This window comes from Bos mutus, chromosome 5 (genome assembly GCF_027580195.1).
Source record: "Bos mutus isolate GX-2022 chromosome 5, NWIPB_WYAK_1.1, whole genome shotgun sequence".
NCBI lineage: Eukaryota > Metazoa > Chordata > Mammalia > Artiodactyla > Bovidae > Bos > Bos mutus.
Genome location: NC_091621.1, coordinates 94,740,118 through 94,761,286, shown reverse-complemented (window position 1 = coordinate 94,761,286; position 21,169 = coordinate 94,740,118). Strand labels below are relative to the sequence as shown.

Sequence of the window (21,169 nt, the reverse complement as noted above, 5' to 3'; positions counted from 1 at the left end):
TCTTTCTTGCCTAAATATTCACCTTTAGCCATCACCCCTGCAAAATGAAGACCCACTCCTTTGTGTGGCTCCAACATCAGCTGAGGGGATTCTGAACTATCAGCCTGCCATTTAGGCCTTCTCAGCTTGGCATTTGCCTAAGAATGAGGTTTCCAGGGGTTTTGACTGCTTCAGTTACTGGGTTATTTTACATTCAGTGCAGCGCTATTCATTTGTGTACTTAGTGACAACTTTATACTAAAAATCCTTTGTGATATCAGACCAGACACAGGAAAAATTACTCTTCCATCTAACTTTAATTTCTTATGAGTAGTTTGAAATGTGACAGTAAAGCTGTTTGGTGGCATTTCAGGGGAGGGAGAGGGGAGGCTCTGAAGAGCTCCGGCACCATAGTCCTTCATGTCTCAGCCAAGAAAGAATTCACCATGAGGCAAAGGAATAGATAAATGATTTATTAGAATAGGACGCTTGGGAGGCTTACAAGCAGGCTGGTGAGAGAGTGCCACACCTGAGAACTTAGTGGACTACAATTTTTTAATCAAAGAAAAAGTGGAGAGGTGGAGAAGACCTTCTTTGACTTTCTTGAGTCGACATCATGCTTCCATCATCATCTCCTCTCCCAGCTTGAGCAGGGAAGTTTTCTTATCCCTATATGGTCAAAAAAGATCCACATATTATTGTTTTTTTTATTTTTTTAATGTATGCAGGGAGTGTGTCCTAGAGATTATTAACTTGCTGAGTTCACTGGGCAGGATGTAGGTCTCATGCCGCCATTGTTTTGTTGTTTAGGGGCATGTCTCGTGCTTCGGTTGCATGGTTTTATTGCTAAGCAAGCCTGCTTGGTTTTGTTGTTAAGTGAACCTGCTTTCTTGAGTAATCATTAATTTACAGGGGTCTCACATATTTTTTTCTACTTACAATCCCCTAGTAGGATTAACTATTTTTAAGCACCTACTTTGACCCTTTACTCTCTCCCTATCAGAAGTATATTACTTTGGAAGGAATTTCAAAAGCACTGCATTCTCCTTAGTTTCAGAAACTAATTTTTAAAGACAGAATATAAGTTTAATGGACACAGGGCAATCAGACAGTTGCCTAAGAAAGCAGTAATATTGGAGGTAGAGTCAGAACCAAGTCATTCTGGTTTTTGAGTCTGTGCTTTTAGCTACTATGCAGAGAAGCTGCTTAGCATTGCCTGGTAAATAAGAAGTGCTCAATAAATGGAAGCTATATTGTAATTTTCTTATGAGTCTAAGGCTTGGGGTGCTTCTTTGTTCCTAGGATCACTCCTATAATATTGAAAGAGCTGTAGAAACAGAGATATAAAATAATTATATCACTCACCTCTGTTATTTTTTTTAAAGCTTAATTGGGAAGACTTATAAAGATCTAGGAATGAAGAAAATAGTAAAAACATGGTTTAAAAAATAACTTAGTAATTACTGGATTTCTGTTTGTACAGATTACCTTACTAGTCTCTGGGATGAAAGAAGTAACTAAAATTAATAAGACATGGGTCCTGCCTATGAAGGAGCTTACGGTCTAATAATGGTCACAGACAGAGAGTGACAGAAGGATGCAGAAATGCCAATCATGGCCCAGTGATGGAACATGCTAAATTTGAAGTTCCAAGTTGAATCCTAGTGTTATAGTAGCTGTGTGCTAAGAGCAAATCCTGTGAGCACTCCAAATCTCAGGGTTTTTAAAAATTTTTGTTGGTCTGGTGGTTACTAGTATTGTTTTCTAAATCTTTAAAATGGAAATAATTATGCATAATTCAAAATGCTTAATAGGAATTAAATGATGCAAAGGAATCACTTACTCTGTCTTTAGCAGTGAATAAATGTTCAGCAAAGAGCTACTGTGAAACATGAAGCTTTGAAAACTTGACTGTGTGGAGCACTCACTGACAGACTCGCACCCTCCTGCTGGAGGCAGTGGGGGTACCCTTTAGGTGCAGTGCCAGGATCTTGAGAAGCAAAGTAGGCTCAAGCCTAGTTGCTCTTCAGAATGTTGAACTGAAGAACAAGGGGGCAGTTGCCCCTTTGGAGGCCAGATCCAGGCTTTTATTCCCCTACTATCTTTTTTTCTTAATGGAGACTCAAAATAAAGTGAAAATTTAAGAAAGGTAGCATATATATGGTCTGTGATTGTGTTACATGGTTAGGAGATCTGATGAGAGGATAATCAGAGCTAGTAAGAGCACTACAATCTCAGAACACTAAGGTCTCTTATGAGTACACCAAGTGATTTTAACATACAGTGAGGGCAGAGATGTGCTGGAGTTGTGATCTTTTAGGTTCTGTAGGATAGATGTCAAAGGTCACTCAGTCTGGCTGGACTCATACCCACTAGTCCACTCCACTGGGTATGTTTGTAATGGTGCTTAGAACCATATTATAGGGGGTTTTAAACTAAGAGTCTGTGAGTAGTAGGGAATTAATGAAGATTTTTTTTATATAAGGCAATGTGTTGAGAGCAATACTCTAGGGGAAAAAAAAAGTATCATTTAGTTGTCTGTATATAGTAGAAGGAGGGCAAAGAGGGAACTAGAAGTAGGGTATGAAATAAAGTGTTAGCAAGTAAAACTGAGTAAGATGCACTCCAAGCTGGAATAATAATCCAATAGAATTATAGGAATATCATCCTTGTTTTTTTAATATAGGATAATTAACAAAGAAACATGGGCCATACATAATGCAGATATGAAAAGGATGCTATTGAATTCAGAAACAGGTTGAAACAGAGTTTAATTCTCACATAGTAATTACATACTATATGACAAGGAAGGTTCTACTTAGGTGATTATTTGCTATAAGTTAATGTGGAATGAACCAGGGCAAAGGCTAATACAGTTCTGCCAAGAGAACGCACTGGTCATAGCAAACACCCTCTTCCAACAACACAAGAGAAGACTCTACACATGGACATCACCAGATGGTCAACACCGAAATCAGATTGATTATATTATTTGCAGCCAAAGATGGAGAAGCTCTATACAGTCAGCAAACACAAGACCAGGAGCTGACTGTGGCTCAGATCGTGAACTCCTTATTGCCAAATTCAGACCAAAATTGAAGAAAGTGGAGAAAACCACTAGACCATTCAGGTATGACCTAAATCAAATCCCTTATGACAATACAGTGGAAGTGAGAAATAGATTTATGGGAGTAGATCTGATAGACAGACTGCCTGATGAACTATGGATGGAGGTTCGTGACATTGTACAGGAGACAGGGATCAACACCATCCCCTAGAAAAAGAAATGCAAAATGGCTGTCTGAAGAGGCCTTACAAAGAGCTGTGAAAAGAAGAGAAGCGAAAAGCAAAGGAGAAAAGAAAAGATATACGCATTTGAATGCAGAGTTCCAAAGAATAGCAAGGAGAGATAAGAAAGCCTTCCTCAGCAATTAAAGCAAAGAAATAGAGGAAAACAATAGAATGGGAAAGACTAGAGATCTCTTCAAGGAAATTAGAGATACCAAGGGAACATTTCATGCAAAGATGAGCTCAATAAAGGACACAAATGGTAGGGACCTAACAGAAGCACAAGATATTAAGAAGAGGTGGCAAGAATACACAGAAGAACTGAACAAAAAAGATCTTCATGACCCAGATAATCATGATGGTGTGATCATTGATCTAGAGCCAGACATCCTGGAATGTGAAGTCAAGTGGGCCTTAGAAAGCATAACTACGAACAAAGCTAGTGGAGGTGATGGAATTCCAGTTGAGCTATTTCAAATCCTGAAAGATGATGCTGTGAAAGTGCTGCACTCAATATGCCTGCAAATTTGGAAACCTCAGCAGTGGCCACAGGACTGGAAAAGGTCAGTTTTCATTCCAATCCCAAAGAAAGGCAATGCCAAAGAATGCTCAAACTACCGCACAACTGCACTCATCTCACACGCTAGTAAAGTAATGCTCAAAATTCTCCAAGCCAGCCTTCAGCAATACATGAACCATGAACTTCCAGATGTTCAAGCTGGTTTTAGAAAAGGCAGAGGAACCAGAGATCAAATTGCCAACATCCGCTGGATCATGGAAAAATCAAGAGAGTTCCAGAAAAACATCTATTTCCACTTTATTGACTATGCCAAAGCCTTTGACTGTTTGGATCACAATAAACTGTGGAAAATTCTGAAAGAGATGGGAATACCAGACCACCTGACCTGCCTCTTGAGAAACCTGTACGCAGGTCAGGAAGCAACGGTTAGAACTGGACATGGAACCACAGCTTGATTCCAAATAAGAAAAGGAGTTCGTCAAGGCTGTATATGGTCGCCCTGCTTATTTAACTTATATGCAGAGTACATCATGAGAAATGCTGGACTGGATGAAGCATAAGTTGGAATCAAGATTGCCGGGAGAAATATCAATAACCTCAGATATGCAGATGACACCACCCTTATGGCAGAAAGTAAAAAAGAACTAAATAGCTTCTTGATGAAAGTGAAAGAGGAGAGTGAAAAAGTTGGCTTAAAGCTCAACATTCAGAAAATTAAGATCATGACATCTGGTCCCATCACTTCATGGCAAATAGATGGGGAAACGTTGGGAACAGTGACTGACTTTATTTTGGGGGGCTCCAAAATCACTGCAGATAGTGATTGCAGCCATGAAATTAAAAGACACTTGCTCCTTGGAAGGAAAGTTATGACCAACCTGGACAGCATATTAAAAAGCAGAAACATTACTTTGTCAACAAAGGTCCATGTAGTCAAGTCTATGGTTTTTCCAGTGGTCATGTATGGATGTGAGAGTTGGACTATAAAGAAAGCTGAGTGCTGAAGAATCGATGCTTTTGAACTGTGGTGTTGGAGAAGACTCTTGAGAGTCCCTTGGACTGCAAGGAGATCCAACCAGTCCATCCTTAAGGAGATCAGCCTTGAGTGTTCATTTTAAGGACTGGTGTTGAAGCTGAAACTCCAGTACTTTGGCCACCTGATGTGAAGAGCTGACTCACTTGAGAAAACCCTGATGCTGGGAAAGATTGAGGGCAGGAGGAGAAGGGGACGACAGAGGATGAGATGCTTGGATGGCATCACCAACTCAATGGACATGGGTTTGGGTGAACTCCAGTAGTTGGTGATGGACAGGGAGGCCTGGCGTGCTGTGGTCATGGGGTCGCGAAGAGTCGGACATGACTGAGCGACTGAACTGAAATGAACTGAATGTTTCAAAAGCACACCAGTTTCATAACTCCTACCAAAGGGTGAACAAGAAAGATCTACAGGAGAAATATATCTTTCCTACTAGTCCTCTCCCTTTCAGAAACATAAACAACAGCAACAGAATTACCACTTACCAATTTTTTGGACTTTCTTTAAAAACTTTTATAATTATCTATCAACTTGTCATGTGCCTGACCCCTGCTGGGAACTAAGGACTGTCAGAGGCTCCCAGGGAAAATAGAGTCCTCCAGGAATGCAGAGCCAAGACGAAGAGTCTCCTCTGCCCCAGTCTTTATATCTTGTAATATTTACACACCACATGAAATTAGAGGATGATGTGTTTTCTTAAAAATTTATCAGTCAGTCCCTGCAGAGATGAACAGAGGTACAGTTTTTCATAAAGAATTCAAAGTTCCCTGTGAATAATTTTGATGCTAACTTTTTCAATATGTCACATGAATGTGAATGGACAACCTCAAGTATTTAGATTCATGGACTGCACATGGTAATTAATCTCACTGAGTTTATATACAAAAGGTTAAGCTGTCATTCTAATTGATGTGAGTCATAACAAATGCAAGTCATTAAATCTTTGCTGTCAAATTGTTGTGGCTTTTTCTTTGCTGATTTTAAAGAATATCCGAGCTAAATTATGTCCTGAGGGGCTTGATTTTCAGCCTTAATTTTCTAAATCCGTATCTTCCTTTGGATTTTGGGGAAATTTCCAAATTAATGTTAATAAAGATTCACAAAATCCTTGGAGGAAGAGTTCTTCTAACCATGAAATCAATACTTAAATTACCAGGATTAAAAATATGTTTTCATTTAAAAACATGTGCCCATGGAAGAATTACTTGGAAGTTTATTTTAGAAGAGAAACCCAAGTGTATGTGAACGTAGTGAGCTTCCATAGAGTCTTATAGACTCTCTTTGAATGTTTAACGACTAAATGAATGGATCAACAAGAAAACAACTTAGTGCTTTAAGAGCTGTAATGCAGATTTGTTAAACTATGCATCTTTAAAGCCCCATCCCAAGGATGAGCCACTTAAGGAGGCAGGTGTTACACCTTGATATCAAGAGGAGCCCAGTAGGAGTTAGCTAGATCCCAAAAAGGAGAGGATAGCATGGACAGGCACATCCCCTGGGAAACAGCTACAATTTATGGTGATAAATGTTTGCTAAACCGAATGGTAGTAAACACAGTATCTGTGCTGGAAACATGGCTTTTTTCCCAAGGTCTGTGATAGAAAACAGCCTTGTAGCATGCTACTTTTAGCACTTGGAACTCAAACATATGGAGTCAGTACTGGGTTTCCCCTATAGATCTTCATCCCATAGAGCCTGAAGCCCTGCATAGACGTTTTGTGGCAGGAGTTACTCTCAGGTGCCTTTGATAATTCAGGGAGCAGTGCTGCTGAAATCTCAGTGTGTGTACAAATTACCTGAGAATCTTTTTTGAATGAAGGGTATGAATTTTTTACCTCCTATTGGGGCCTGAGACTCTGCATTGCTAACCGGAGGCTAGGTGATGTCGAAGATACTGATCCATGGATCACACTTTGAGCATCAAGGTCATAAGAGGTGGATTTTAAGCAATTAGAATAAGCAGATACGGTATGAGGGAAGAGCACTGGTGCTTGACTCAGAGTCCTAGTTATGTGAACATGGTAAGTCACTTAACTTTTCTGAATCCAAATTTTCAGATTAGAAAAATGAGTATGATAAAACAATAATACTTGCTACATGAGATTGTTGTGAGAATTAATGTTATGTGAAAACTGACCAGAGCATTTGGTATATATTCATTGCTGAATAAATGATTGTTGATCCTATATAGTAAAAACATAAGCATACAATTCAGCGTTGGTAACTGATAAAGTTGAGGGGCCCTTAGGCTACGTGCCCTTCATAGTTCTAAGGGTTCTATTCTTTATTCCACCTCTGTTGTCAGTTACAGTGTCTAGAGTTTAGCAAGTGGTCAGGGTTTGTGGCATTGCATTGATGGCAGCGTTGATCACTGCCGGTGTACATTTTTGGCTTCTAAGACACTGATATCATACTAATGACCCAGTGTTTTCCCATAGCACTAACAGAAAAGAGAACTTTCACCCAAAATAATAACTTTCAGGCCTTGAGTCCTCTTTGAATGAAAAATGTAATCACTGGGAGAAAACTAAAATAAAGAAGACCATCAGACCAATTTTCAATAAAAATATGAGGATAAAATAGCTGGTCATTCTTTGCCAGCCAGTATCTCATAATTTCACAAATTATGTATAAGAGCTATCTCTCTTAGATAGAAAAGCAAAGATGGACATGGGCAGTTTGGCTGGCTTGCTTCTATTAAGAGCCCAGCCTGTAATGGTGTAGCTAGTATGAGAGGGGCTCGAACCATCCTCCACGTTATAAGTGGCTCCCATGCCGCCCAGGTCATGTGCCCAAAATTGCTCCTCTGAAGGTTAAACTTTCTATTTAAACAACTTATAAAATTTTAAATAGAATTCTCAAAAAGTGCATAGCAGGAAATGGAAGGTAGAGAAATCAGTGAATAATCTGCAGCATCATTTACATCTTAACATCTCTTTCCACTGAGAATTCAGAGACAGAAACTTGTTAGCACCTGGAGGAAGTCTAGTTTAATTTATTTGCAGTAAAATCCAGAGTGAATCCATTAATCTTTGTTAAAAGAAATGAGATTTTCAAGTCTAATCAGAGGATTTAAAGTTTTATTAAAAGATATCCTTTTTTCCTCTCTTATAATCCATAGGTCTCAGGAGAAAAAGGAAGAGGCTATCACCTTACTGAAGGATTCCATTAAATATGGTCCAGAGTTTGCAGATGCATATTCAAGCTTAGCTTCATTATTGGCTGAGCAGGTAATTGTTTCCATTTAGTTTCATATAATATCTTCTTAACTGTTTCTGTTGAATGTATAAATTAATGTTATAATACACAGATTTTTTTATATCATTTAACTTGTAAGTTCATGCTGCTGCTACTACTGCTGCTAAGTCGCTTCAGTCGTGTCCGACTCTTGTGCGACCCCATAGACGGCAGCCCACCCGGCTCCCCCATCCCTGGGTTCTCCAGGCAAGAACACTGGAGTGGGTTGCCATTTCCTTCTCCATTGCGTGAAAGTGAAAAGTGAAAGTGAAGTCGCTCAGTCGCGTCTGACTCGTAGCGACCCCATGGACTGCAGCCTACCAGGCTCCTCCATCCATGGAATTTTCTAGGCAAGAGTGCTGGAGTGGCTTGCCATAATGGACAACTAATTTGTATGTCAGTTTTCCTCTTGATAGAAATCACAAATCTAGGTTTCTCACTCCAGTATTCTTTGTGCACGTATGGGGTCTCTAGACTAAAATGGTCCATTATAAACCACTACTAAATTCTCTATCACTTTGGGACAAAATCCGTCATGAACAGTACGTGATATTTGCTTGTTCAATTACTACTCATTTATATCTTTCTGGGGAATTGCTAATGGACTAAGATCTCTGAACTCAATATGGAAACAATTACCAATAATCTTATAGATCCTATGTCGTAATACCTATCAGAAGATCACAGAGTCTCATAGGACAGGCTCCTAAGAGAGAACATTTTTCATGGCATAAAATGGAGAAGTATTTTGATTTCCCTCCTTTTCACTGTATTTAAAATTCCCAGGTGGCTCAGTGGTGAAAGAATCCACCTGCCAATGCAAGAGGCGTGGGTTCAATCCCTGGGTCAGGAAGATCCCCTGGAGAAGAAATGGCAACCCACTCCAGTATTCTTGGCTGGGAAATCCATGGACAGAGGAGCCTGGCGGGCTGCAGTCCAAGGGGTTGCAAAGAGTCAGACACGACTCACTATGCATGCATGCTCCTGGCTGCAAACCATTGGATCCCATGTTTCAGTGTCCTGGATGCATGCCCCATGCTGTGGGAAAACAAATAGAAATTGTCTTCTCTAAATTGATGATAGAGTTTTGTTGACACACGTAAGTGCCCTCAATAGAAGGTAGATTCTGCTATTATACAATTTCCAGAGTGTCTTTAAAATTAAACTCAAACTCAACACCTTTGAAAGATGCCCTCCAGCATTGACTTAAATGTAATGAATGATTTGATGTTGTCAGGTACACAGGGGTGCAGTTTGCATTTGAAAAACCTTGGAGATTTCACCAGGAAACAAAATTAGGACATTCAGTGGCTATTTAAATGTCACAAGTGATAAATCTAGTTGTCTTGCTCTGCTAGTCTCCATATAGTGTAGGTGGGCTTTAGACAAAGGCCTGTGTCTGTCGTGAGAGATTTTAATGCATGTTTTAACACAAAGTTTAAGCTAAAATGATGATGCTCATGTTTTATGGTAGACATGGCAGTCCTCAGCTGCCTTGGTTTGTGTTGAAGCAGACACAGTAGGAGTTTTCTGGAGAAAAGATTCCATCATTATTCCCTTTTCTCACTTCATCCTGGCTCCTTCATTTTCATGGAAGACCTTCCCCTGCCTCTGCCTGGCTGGTGGCTTGCAGCTAATCAGACAAGCCACACACAGTTGTGGCCTTTGCACTAACTGTGCCCTTTCTCCCAGCACTGTTCTCCCAGACATCTTAGAGTTTCTTTCCTCATCTTGTGCTGGTTTCTGCCCAAACATTTCTGTATGGAAGGGCTATCTATGATTACCCTTTCGAAACAACTCCTTCACTGCCCCACACGTTCTTTGATTTCTCTCCGAAGCATTCATCAGCATCTAACATACATTTATTTATGTCTGTGATCTTCCTCCCACCATTAGAATATTTCTGTGAGCCAATCTCCATGAGAATGGCTGTCTTTTTTATTCATGACTTTCCTCCCTTGTCTGTCACATTATATGCAGTCAGTAAATACTGAGTGAATGAAAAGTGAAAGTCACTCTGACATGTCTGACTCTTTGTGATCCCATGGACTATACAATCCACGGAATTCTTCAGGCCAGAATACTGGAGTGGGTAGCCTTTCCCTTCTCCAGGGGATTTTCCCAACCCAGGGATTGAACCCAGGTCTCCCACATTGCGGGCAGATTCTTTACCAGCTGAGCCGCAAGATGAATGGATAAGATCTGAAGACCATGTAACCCTTCCAGTCCAGCACATGACCAAGGTTTTACTCATCTTGAAAGTAAAAGATGAGTAAAAAGATGAGTAAAAGATGCTGGGCATGTGGGCAGTGTTTCATGTAACAAACTGTGCCTCAGGGTCGTGCTCTTGTGCTGCAGTGAGGGACAGTGTGAGAACAGCCAGGTGAAGTTACTCCTTCCAGCTGCAGACCAGGGTTGGGTTGAGGGCAGCACTTGCTACATTGTTCAGTGGCTTCTGGATGAGGACTCAAGGGAAAATTTCTCTCATGGCTCAATATTAGATTTCTCCTGAACTACAAGTTTTGTGCTTTATTTTTTAATCTAACGCATGAAAAATCTTACAAATGCTAAGAAAATCAATTCTAGCTTTGTCTCCATTGGCCCCACCCCAAATAACTGCCATCTTGACAGGATAGGCTACTTTTCTGTGTGTACTGCTTTTACTGGGTTTATCATTTTCCTTAACAATTTGTTTTATTCAATTTGTGTTCTCTATGTTTGAAAGCTGCTTCAATTCTCTGTAAATGAATAAAGCACTGCATTAAAATCAGGCTTTCCTAGTAGCTCAGTTGGTAAAGAATCTGCCTGCAATGCAGGAGACCTGTTTCGATTGCTGGGTTGGGAAGATCCCCTGGAGAAGGGATAGGCTACCCACTCTAGTATTCTTGGGCTTCCTTTGTGGCTCAGCTGGTAAAGAATCTGCCTGTAATGCAGGAGACCTGGGTTCGATCCCTGGGTTGGGAAGATCCCCTGGAGAAGGGAAAGGCTACCCACTCCAGTATTCTGGAGTGGAGAATTTCAAGGACTGTATAGTCCATGGGGTCACAAAGAGTTAGACACGACTGAACAACTTTCACTTTCAAGATCAGTCACATCTTTTTTTTCTTCACAACTTGCCAGGACATACAATAAACATTTAATTGTTCTTCTTGATGAAAATTACCCTGAAGGTAAAAGACAATGTCACTCACTCAACTAATACCAGTGATAACAAGGTATGTTGTTTTAGGGGGAGCTCTTGACCGACACTGACACAGTTCCATCTCCCTGTAATGCCATCTTTTCTTTCTCTCTTTCTAAATCATCCCCACTTTTCAAGATTCAATTCAACTTTCACTTCCTCCCCCAACACTCGCCCACCTCCCCATCTCATGGGGAGTTAGATTTCCTTGGAGCTTTTATGAAATCTTTAGGAACATGCATCAACTCACAAACCAATCACATATTTTTATTTCTTGAACTAATATCTGAACTATATAATGTAAACAGTTTATCAGGTTTATTTTTCCTCGCAAGACTGCAAGTTCCTTTAAGAAAAGCCATGTCTTTGTATGCATATTGCTTTTCTAGGGCTCAGGGAACTTCACTGTATAATGCAAGCCAGGCAAGCATACATCGGCATCTCTGGACTTAATGCACTTCAGGGTCAGTTCCTCAAATTAGGAGAATTTGACAGTGAACCAGGTGGCCTATTCTAGACCCCACTTCCTAGTAACACCTGTGCAAACTTGAGTGAGAAGTGTTCCACCTCTCTGGGCCTCAGTTTCCAAATCTAAAATTGATAACTACTCTAAATTACCTTCCCTAACTCTTATGGCTCTAACATTTTAAGAGCGTCTAAAAGTACCTCCTTTAAAGTCAACTAAGTGCTAATGAGTTTTTTCATGAATAACTTAAGGTTTCACTTCAATTAGTGCTATTGTTTCTATATAAATAAAGCATTAACATGTTAATATTGTGAAAAGCGATTTGCCTTAGTAAATTCCAAAAGTTTCAAGTTGTATTCCTTTTGTAAATTGATGAACTCCAAGTTCATGAAAAGTTACTTTATTAAAAATGATGACAATGTTTGGTGACACTGAAATTTTAGTTCATTCATCAATATCTTACTATTAACAAATTTTATAGACATATATATCTATAAAACATAGTATTAATATATATGTTTAAAAAGGGCAACATATATACATTTTCCCAGTTACGTTTTAAAAGTGTCAGATGCCTTATTTAAAATCAATTATGTGGTAAATTCAATTTTTGAGAACCATAATGGCAAATTATATAACATTATTGTATGCCACATAAAGTTATAAACAAGTTTTAAGAAAAAACAAATTATGACTATGACCACGACCTTTCCTTACATACAAAGATCACATCTTTTGCCAGCCTTTCTTATTCTCGATTCAAATGTAGAATATTATGAACTTGAAGAATGTAATTGAAAGATTGAAAGGTTCTTCTGCTCCTTTGGGCAATTGATTTTAACATCAGAGAGAGCTCATGAGAGAGTAGCTGTTGGGCATAACTTAGGATTGCTTTCGCTCTCTTTCAGCATCTTATCTTCATGCTTTGAATTATTTAATAAAAGAATGCTTCAGATGCACAAGCACCAAGCTCATATCCTTTGTTAGCAAATAAATTCATTTCTTAATAGCACAACTTTATTTATCAGCCTTCAAGAAAGCAAACCATAGTCAATCTGTAACACACCAGTAACCCTTCCGTCACTTTACTGGTCATCTTCCAGGACCACCATATATGCACGTGCCCAGCCCATGCTCATTGTGGTTGTGGTGGCCCACAATGTTAGAGAACCCTTTCCTGTATGGAGTTGAAATCAACAGTCCTGTGATTTGCTTCCTCTGGGCTGGGCCCAAGTGATAGCTTATTGAGCCCAGTTTTTAGATTTTGGGATTTTTTAATTTATATATTCTTAATTGGAAGGTAATTGCTTTACAATATTGTGTTGATTTCTGCCATACATCAGCATAATCCAATCATAGGTACACATGTATCCCCTCCCTCTTGAACCTTGTTAGAACTGACCCATCCACTTCATTAGAACTGACTCAAATGCATTCAATGTCATGGCTGAGTAATATTCTATGGTTTATGAGCACAACCGCCTTGTCATTTTTCTGAACAACTCTTTTCTATACTAAACTTGTTTCTAGTTTACCCTGATTTCTAAATACTTTCCTTCTGGTCATGTGCTTTACGTAGGCTCTGGATTGTCCATTTTCTCTATGACAAAATGGCTCCCAAATGGAACTGGTTTCTTAAATTATAGTTTGGTAATTTCAGGAGGATAAGAAATACTTTCCTGGCTTGAGACTATGTTTCTATTACATAAAACCCTAAAATTAATGATATTAACTGTTTCAGACTTTGTCTGAAACTAACACTTTGCTCCTTATTCTGTTGGAACTTGAAGGTAGCAAGTAAGTCTATTTGGGCATAATAGAGAATTTGAGAAAGGAAATCTGTAAAGTAGGCCAATAATTTGAAAACACTTTATATGAAGGAGCATATTAAGGCCCATGGTGAAGCACAGATTTGAAAGTGATATATAATAGGAAGAAAATTAGGCGTCTGAAGAAAGTGTTTTAAACATTGTAGAAATATGGCAGTATTTTGGAGAAGGCTTGTAAATGCATAGTTGAGAGCCATGTTTCAGGAAGATAGTGTGGGAATGGATAGACTCTATTGTGGAAGAAGAATCCTTTTGTACTTAGAAACTGTGTGCATGTGAAGGCTGAAAGAGAAAAATATTAGAAAATTAAAAACTCCAGAGCAGAGCATCTAAAGGACTTAGGAGATATATGGCCAATGAGAGCTGTGGGGAAGCCAAGGATAAGCAAGATTTCAGAAACATAAGAAATAAAATTACACTAATAGTATAAAAATCTAATGGAAAACATGGAAAGATCAAAGAAAATAAAGTTCACCTTTCACCCGTAATATCTGGAAACAACAAACATTACCATTTTTAATATACTGTAGTTCTTTTTAATATACCTATTTTTCCAGTGGAGGTATAACTGAGATATCGGGGGTCTCCCAGGTGACACTAGTGCTAAAGAACCCCCCTGCAGGAGAGTAAGAAACACGGTTCACTCCCTGGGTTGGGAAGATCCCCTGAAGGAGGGTACAGCAACCCACTCCAATATTCTTTTTTATTTAAACTTTTAACTGCAGTTATTTTCTTTTTTTGTTAAATTTATTTTTAATTGAAGAATAATTGCTATACAGTATTGTGTTGGTTTCTGCCAAACATCAACATGAATCAATCATAGGTACACCTATGTCCCCTCTCTCTTGCACACCCATCCCACCCCTCTAGGTTGTTACATAGCAGTTTGCCACGCCAGTATTCTTGCCTGGAGAAATCCACGGACAGAGGAGTATAGTGGGCTACAGTCCATAGGGTTGCAAAGAGTTGGACACAGCTAAAGTGACTTAGCATGCATGCATGCATAATTAACATATTTGTTTCAGATATGCAATATAAGGAATGACACAATATTTGTATATCTTGCAAAATGATTATCACAATAAGTTCAGCACCATACATAGTTATAAAATTTTTTGTGTGTGATAAGAACTTTGAAGATTTACTCTTCTATGCAAAGACAGTGTTATTAAGTACGGTCACCATACTATACATTACATCCCTAGGACTTAATCACCTTATAAGTGAAAGTTTGTGTCTTTTGACCCCCTTCACAGATTTTATCCACCCCTTTCCCCTGCCTCTGGGAATCTATTCTCTGTGTTTATGATCTTGGTGGTCTTTTTTTTTTTTACATTTTTAATTGAAATATAGTTGATATATGATATTATTGGGCTTTTATGGTAGCTCAGTTGGTAAAGTTTGATTCCTGGGTTGGGAAGATCCACTGGTGAAGGGATAAGCTACCCACTCCAGTATTCTTGGGCTTCCCTGATGGCTCAGATGGCAAAGAATCTGCCTGTAATGCAGGAGACCTGGATTCTATTCCTGGGTTGGGAAGATCTCCTGGAGGAGGGAACAGCTGCCCACACCAGTATTCTTGCCTGGAGAATTCCATGGACAGAGGAGCCTGGCAGGCTACAGTCCATGGGGTTGCAAAGACCCCTTTCTCCTGCCTCTGGGAATTTATTTTCTGTGTCTATGATCTTGGTGGGCCATGTTTTGTTTTGTTTTTTACATTTTTTAATTGAAATATATTTGATCTTTGATATTATATGTTACAGGTGTACAATATACTGATTCACAGTTCTAAATATCATGCTGTATTTATAGTTATTATAAAAATTGGCTGTATTCCCTGTATTGTAGAATATATCCTTGTAACTCATTTCATACATAATAGTTTGCATGTCTTAATCCCCTGCCCCTATATTGCCCATCCCCACTTCTTTCTCCCTACTGATAACCACGGGTTTGTTCTATCTATGAGTCTGTTTCACTTTTGCTATATTCACTAGTTTGTTGCATTTTTTAAATTCCACATATGAAAGTGAAGTGAAAGTGTTAATCACTCAGTCGTGTCCGACTCTGTGCAACCCCATAGACGGCAGCCCACCCGGCTCCCCCGTCCCTGGGATTCTCCAGGCAAGAACACTGGAGTGGGTTGCCATTTCCTCTCCAGTATATGAAAGTGAAAAGTGAAAGTGGAGTCTCTCAGTCATGTCCGACTCTTAGCGACCCCATGGACTGCAGCCTACCAGGCTCCTCTGTCCATGGTATTTTCCAGGCAAGAGTACCGGAGTGGGGTGCCATTGCCTTCTCCTAGGGAAGCCCAATTCCACATATAAGTGATATCATATAGTATTTGTCTTTCTCTGATTTATTTCACTTAACATAATACCCTCTATGTTGTTGCAAATGGCAAAATTTCATTCTTTTGTATGGCTGTGTGATATTCCATTTCTGTAGATAGATAGATATAGATTATATATCTATATAATTTATATAGATAGATATAGATATATATTAATATGATATATTATTTATCCATTTATTGGTTAATGGACACTTCGATTGAGTCCATATCTTGGCTGTTGGAAATAATGCTGCTATGATTTTAGAGTGCATGTATCTTCTCAAAATAGTGTTTTGGGGTTTTTTGGATGTATAATCAGGAATCGAATTCTGGGTCATATGATAGTTCTATTTTTAGTTTTTGAGAAACTGCTATACTGTTTTTCACAGTAGCTGCATCAGTTTACATTCCTGTCAACAGTGTACAAAGATTCCCTTTCCTTTACATCCTCACCAGAATTTGTTCTGTTCCTTTTTTAAAAGTCATTAATTTTTTAATCTAAGTATGGTAGGTTTACAATGTTGTATTAGTTTCAGGTGTACAGCAAAGTGGGTTAGTTATAAATACACACACAGACACAGACACACACACACACACATATATGACACTAAGTGACACATATATATATGTATGACACTAAGTCACTTCAGTCGTGTCCAGCTCTTTACAACCCTGTGGACTAGAGCCCTCCAGGCTTTTCTGTCAATGGGATTCTCCAGGCAAGAATACCGGAGTAGGTTACCAAACCCTCCTCCAGGGGATCTTCGGACCCAGTTATCAAACCCAAACCCATGTCTCTCATGTCTCCTGCATTGGCAGGCGGGTTCTTTACCAGTAGCACCACCTGGGGTACCAATCTTTTTCAGATTCTTTTTCCACATAGGTTACTACAACCTACTGAGTATAGTCCCTGTGCTATACAGTAGGTCCTTGTTGTTTATCTGTTTTACGTATAGTTGGGCTCTTTTTGATGATAGCCATCCTGATTGGTGTGAGGTGATATCTCATCATGGTTTGATTTGCGCTTCCCTGAGGATTAGTGATACTGAGCATCTTTTCGTGTGTCTATTGGCCATCTGCATCTCCTCTTTGGAAGAATATCTATTCAGGTCTTTTGCCCATTTTTCAATTACGTTTTTGTTTATTTTGATATTGAGTTGTATGAGCTCTTTATATATTTTGGAAATTACCTCCTTATCCATTGTATCATTTGCAAATATTTTCTCCCACTCAGAAGGCTGTCTTTTTGTTTTGTCAGTGGTTTATTTTGCCATGCAAAAGCTTTTAAGTTTAATTAGGTTACCTTTGTTTATTTTTGCTTCTATTTCCTTTGCTGTAGGACACAGATCCAAAAAAATACCACTATGACTTATATCAAAGAATGTGCTGACTATATTTCCTCTGGAGTTTTATGATTTGTGGTTTTATATTTAGGTCTTACCCATTTTGAGTTTATTTTTGTACATGTTAGAGCATGTTCTGATTTAATTATTTTACATGTAGCTGTCTAGTTTTCCCAGCAACGCTTATTGAAGAGGTTGTTTTTCTCCACTGTATATTCTTGCCTGCTTTGTTGTAGATTAATTGATGGTAAGTGCATAGGTTTATTTATGAACCCTCTATTGTGTTCCGTTGACCTGTGTGACTGCTTTTGTGCCAGTACCATACTACTTTGATTACTGCAGCTATGTAGTATATTCTGAAGTCATGGAATATTATTCATGTTTTTGTTTTCTGTGAGGTTTTTATATGTGAGATTATATAATATTTGTCTTTCTCTGACTTATTTCAGTTATAATAATGTCCTTAAGTTCTATCCATGCTGCTGAAAATGGCAAGATTATGTTCTCTTTTTGACTGAATAATATTCACTGTGTGTGCATATATGTGTGTGTGTATGTGTCACATTTATTTATCCATTCATCCATCAATGGACACTTTATGTAGCTTGGCTATTGTAAATAATGTTGCAGTGAACATACAGGTGGAAATATCTTTTCAAGTTAGCATTTTTTGTTTTCATGCTTAATAGTCACATGTAGTTTATATCCTGTTATTTTGACTTTCCATTATGTTATATATAATATTATACATATTTTCATACTGTTAAATGATCTTTATAAATACCATTTTAATACCTACTTACTAGTTTATGAAATGATGAATTATTATATAATATCTTAACTGTTGGTCATTCAGGTTCTTGTGTGTGTGTGTGTGTGACTTTTTCTTCTTTATGATCCAGTATTTTGGATCATTTCCTAATGATAGATTTCCAGAAGTATTCCCATATCAAAGTGTATCTGCATATTTCATGACTCTCGAGATGCATTACTAAGTTGGTTTCTAAAAGAATGGTACTAATACAGTATGCCACCAGCAGTCTGTAACCTCTGTCTTGAATGTTAGTGGGACGTTTAAATGGAAATAGCATGTGGACAGGTAACAGTGCAAGAGATCGGGACTGGAAAGATAGATTTAGGACTTCAAGTAAATGCATCTATATTGTGATTAGCTAATTTATCTTAGGAGAAAACGGAAGAGTAGTGTGTAGAGGGAACCTTAAAGAACTGTTAAACCTCCCCATTTTGCAGATAGAAATATGAGGTGCACAGAATTACATTTGCTCAAGGTCATTCAGATAACTAGTGTCAGGACCAAGACTGGAGACTGTAACTTGACTCCTCTCCCACTGCTCTTTCAGCATATGATGCTGGGGTCCCAGGACTGGACTGTGGTAATAGGCTGTAGTTAATGAGGTTAGATGTACAAATATCCATGTGGAAAAGGAGAGGAAAAACAATAGACAAAACCCAGGAGAGTGGGTTGTCATAGATGTTAAATACATAAAAGGATGCAGAAGAAAGTTGCCAGTCTGTGTCTAATGCAGCACAGAAGTCAAGAAAACAGAATAGAAAATACTCTTAGGTTCAAAGTCTACATGGTCTCTGGCTTACTAGTCTCTTTTGGTTCTTCATTAGCATTCAGAACTGGCTATACTCCAGCTTCACAGATAGGGTTGTAAACATTTACAAGCCCACCATCATTTTTAACCAGCCTCCTCTTGCCATAGATTATATAGCTTGCATTACACAGCAATAAAGGAAATAAAGTTAACATTATCATCCTATAAATTATAACATTATCACTGTAAATTATTGCCAACCTATGGAAAAACTCAATTAATTAATTTGATAACACTTAAAATATGTTTCTTTAAGTGTCTGGGGATATGACTTTAACTGATACAAGAATGGAAAGAAAATTGGAACAATAAAATATAAATTAGAAGTATAGATCAAAAATAAGGTCAATTTCTCTTGTTTGACAAGTGTCATCTTTGGGGTAGATTCAGACACATATACCATTGCATGTATGGTCAGGTCACCTTGAGCTGAACCCTAACATAATTTATCGATTTAAGTATTCAATTCTTATTTATTGAGCACTTAAGTGTCACCAAGTATTAGAAGAAGTTGCAAGGTATGGGTCTTGACTCATGGAACTTAAGAGTCTAAAAGGGAAGAATACTCTTAGGGGAATAATTACCACCCTCTGCCCAACACCTCACCCAGTTGTGACAAGTGTGCAAAGAGTACCAGTGCGAGTGTCATAGGGACCCGATCTCATGTGAGCAATGGGTGTTTGGGGAGAGGATCACTGGCCAAAGAGTGAAATTCAGCTTGGTACCTTAAGAACATATAGATATCAACGAGATAAAAAATCATTAGGAAAAGTTTTCTGGCTACAGAAATTAGACCAGGTGAGGGCTGTGCAGTGGGGAACAGTATGATTCCTTCCTCTTTGGGGAGCAAAGTTGTGTGCCTGGAAGTACGTAGAATGAGGACAGAAGAACAGGAGAACCGTTTGGAAATGGCTGCTGCTGCTGCTGCTAAGTCACTTCAGTCCTGTCCAACTCTGTGCGACCCCATAGATGGCGGCCCACCAGGCTCCCCCGTCCCTGGGATTCTTCAGGCAAGAACACTGGAGTGGGTTGCCATTTCCTTCTCCAATGCATGAAAGGGAAAAGTGAAAGTGAAGTCACTCAGTCGTGTCCGACTCTTCGAGACCCCATGGTCTGCAGCCTACCAGGCTCCTCCGTCCATGGGATTTTCCAGGCAAGAGTACTGGAGTGGGGTGCCATTGCCTTCTCCAGTTTGGAAATGGAGAAAGCTGCAATTCCATGAACATGTAGCTCCCCTTCCACTCTTCCTGGTCTTTCTTTTTTTTTGGGGGGGGGGTGGTTTCTTTGGCCACCCTTTTCCTGGTCTGTTGACTGTTACACACTGTCACATTTGTCATATTTTAGCTTTTTTGATTCTTGGCATTTCCTCTTTAAAGTCATCATTTCTTTCTTAAATTGTCACAGGGTAATGTTGATCACAGTCTGCTGGTTAAGGAGAAAATTGAGGATTAGAAATGCCCAAATTCCTTGGTGAAGAGGAATGCCAAGTTAATTGATTCATTTCAGTCAAATGAGAAAGAGTGTTAGACATCAAAATATTGGCAGCATCTTTCTCATAAACGTCCATGTCAGTGACTGATAGGGGAAGAACTGTTTTACAAAGAAAATAAAAGCAAAGAAGAGGCTGAGAAAAAGGCATCTCTGCTTTGTGTTCTGAGCCATTGTGTTTTAAAGAGCTGCTTGGAGAAGTCACTGACATGAATTTAAATGTCGAGTGGTCCTACATTTGCCAGTCTTGTAATGGTAAATAGTCATTTGGCTAATGGGGAGATCCCTGGCAGATCTGTGTGCACACATCATTGGTCAGAGTCAGAGTAGTGGGAAGCAGACCAGACGCACGGCCGTAATGTCAGAGCGCACAACCTTCCTGCTGCATCTCTGTAGGTCTTTCACCACTTTAGAACGTCACACCCTACACCTGCTACACAGTAAGAACATGTTCCAGGCCATTCATTAAGCAGCTGTTCACAAAGGGTTGACTAGGCCCCCTGTGGTCCAAGAAGGTTTGTGCAGTTTTTATAATAGTCACAGGTAATTTGCCTTTTTTACTCTCATTCTTGCCCAAGTATATAGTAATTTTTTATAAGCTACATGATGTATTCACAGTCATGAAAAGAATATGAAAATATACTCCCCTTTCCAACTGAATGTCTGTGTGACACCACATTCCTTCACATACTTTAGCTAAAAAACATACAGAAATAGATTCGTGCAAAAGTAGATATAAGAACCCAGCTATCTTCTATCAATCCAGATATTTAAAATACTTGGAAAAATAGAAAATAATATCAGTCTTCTCACTGAATTTTTTTTTTGCTTTGGAAAAATATATT

General features: G+C 38.9%; 1 protein-coding gene across 3 annotated transcripts in view; it reads left to right on the top strand.

The window, feature by feature from the left end:
* TMTC1 (transmembrane O-mannosyltransferase targeting cadherins 1) overlaps positions 1–21,169 on the top strand; it is a 315,120-nt gene that overhangs the window by 267,504 nt on the left and 26,447 nt on the right. For all 3 annotated transcript variants that reach the window (XM_005894561.2, XM_070371267.1, XM_070371266.1), the window contains one exon: positions 7,945–8,053. In XM_005894561.2, coding sequence (XP_005894623.2) covers positions 7,945–8,053 — 109 coding nt within the window. The remainder of the gene's footprint in view (positions 1–7,944; positions 8,054–21,169) is intronic.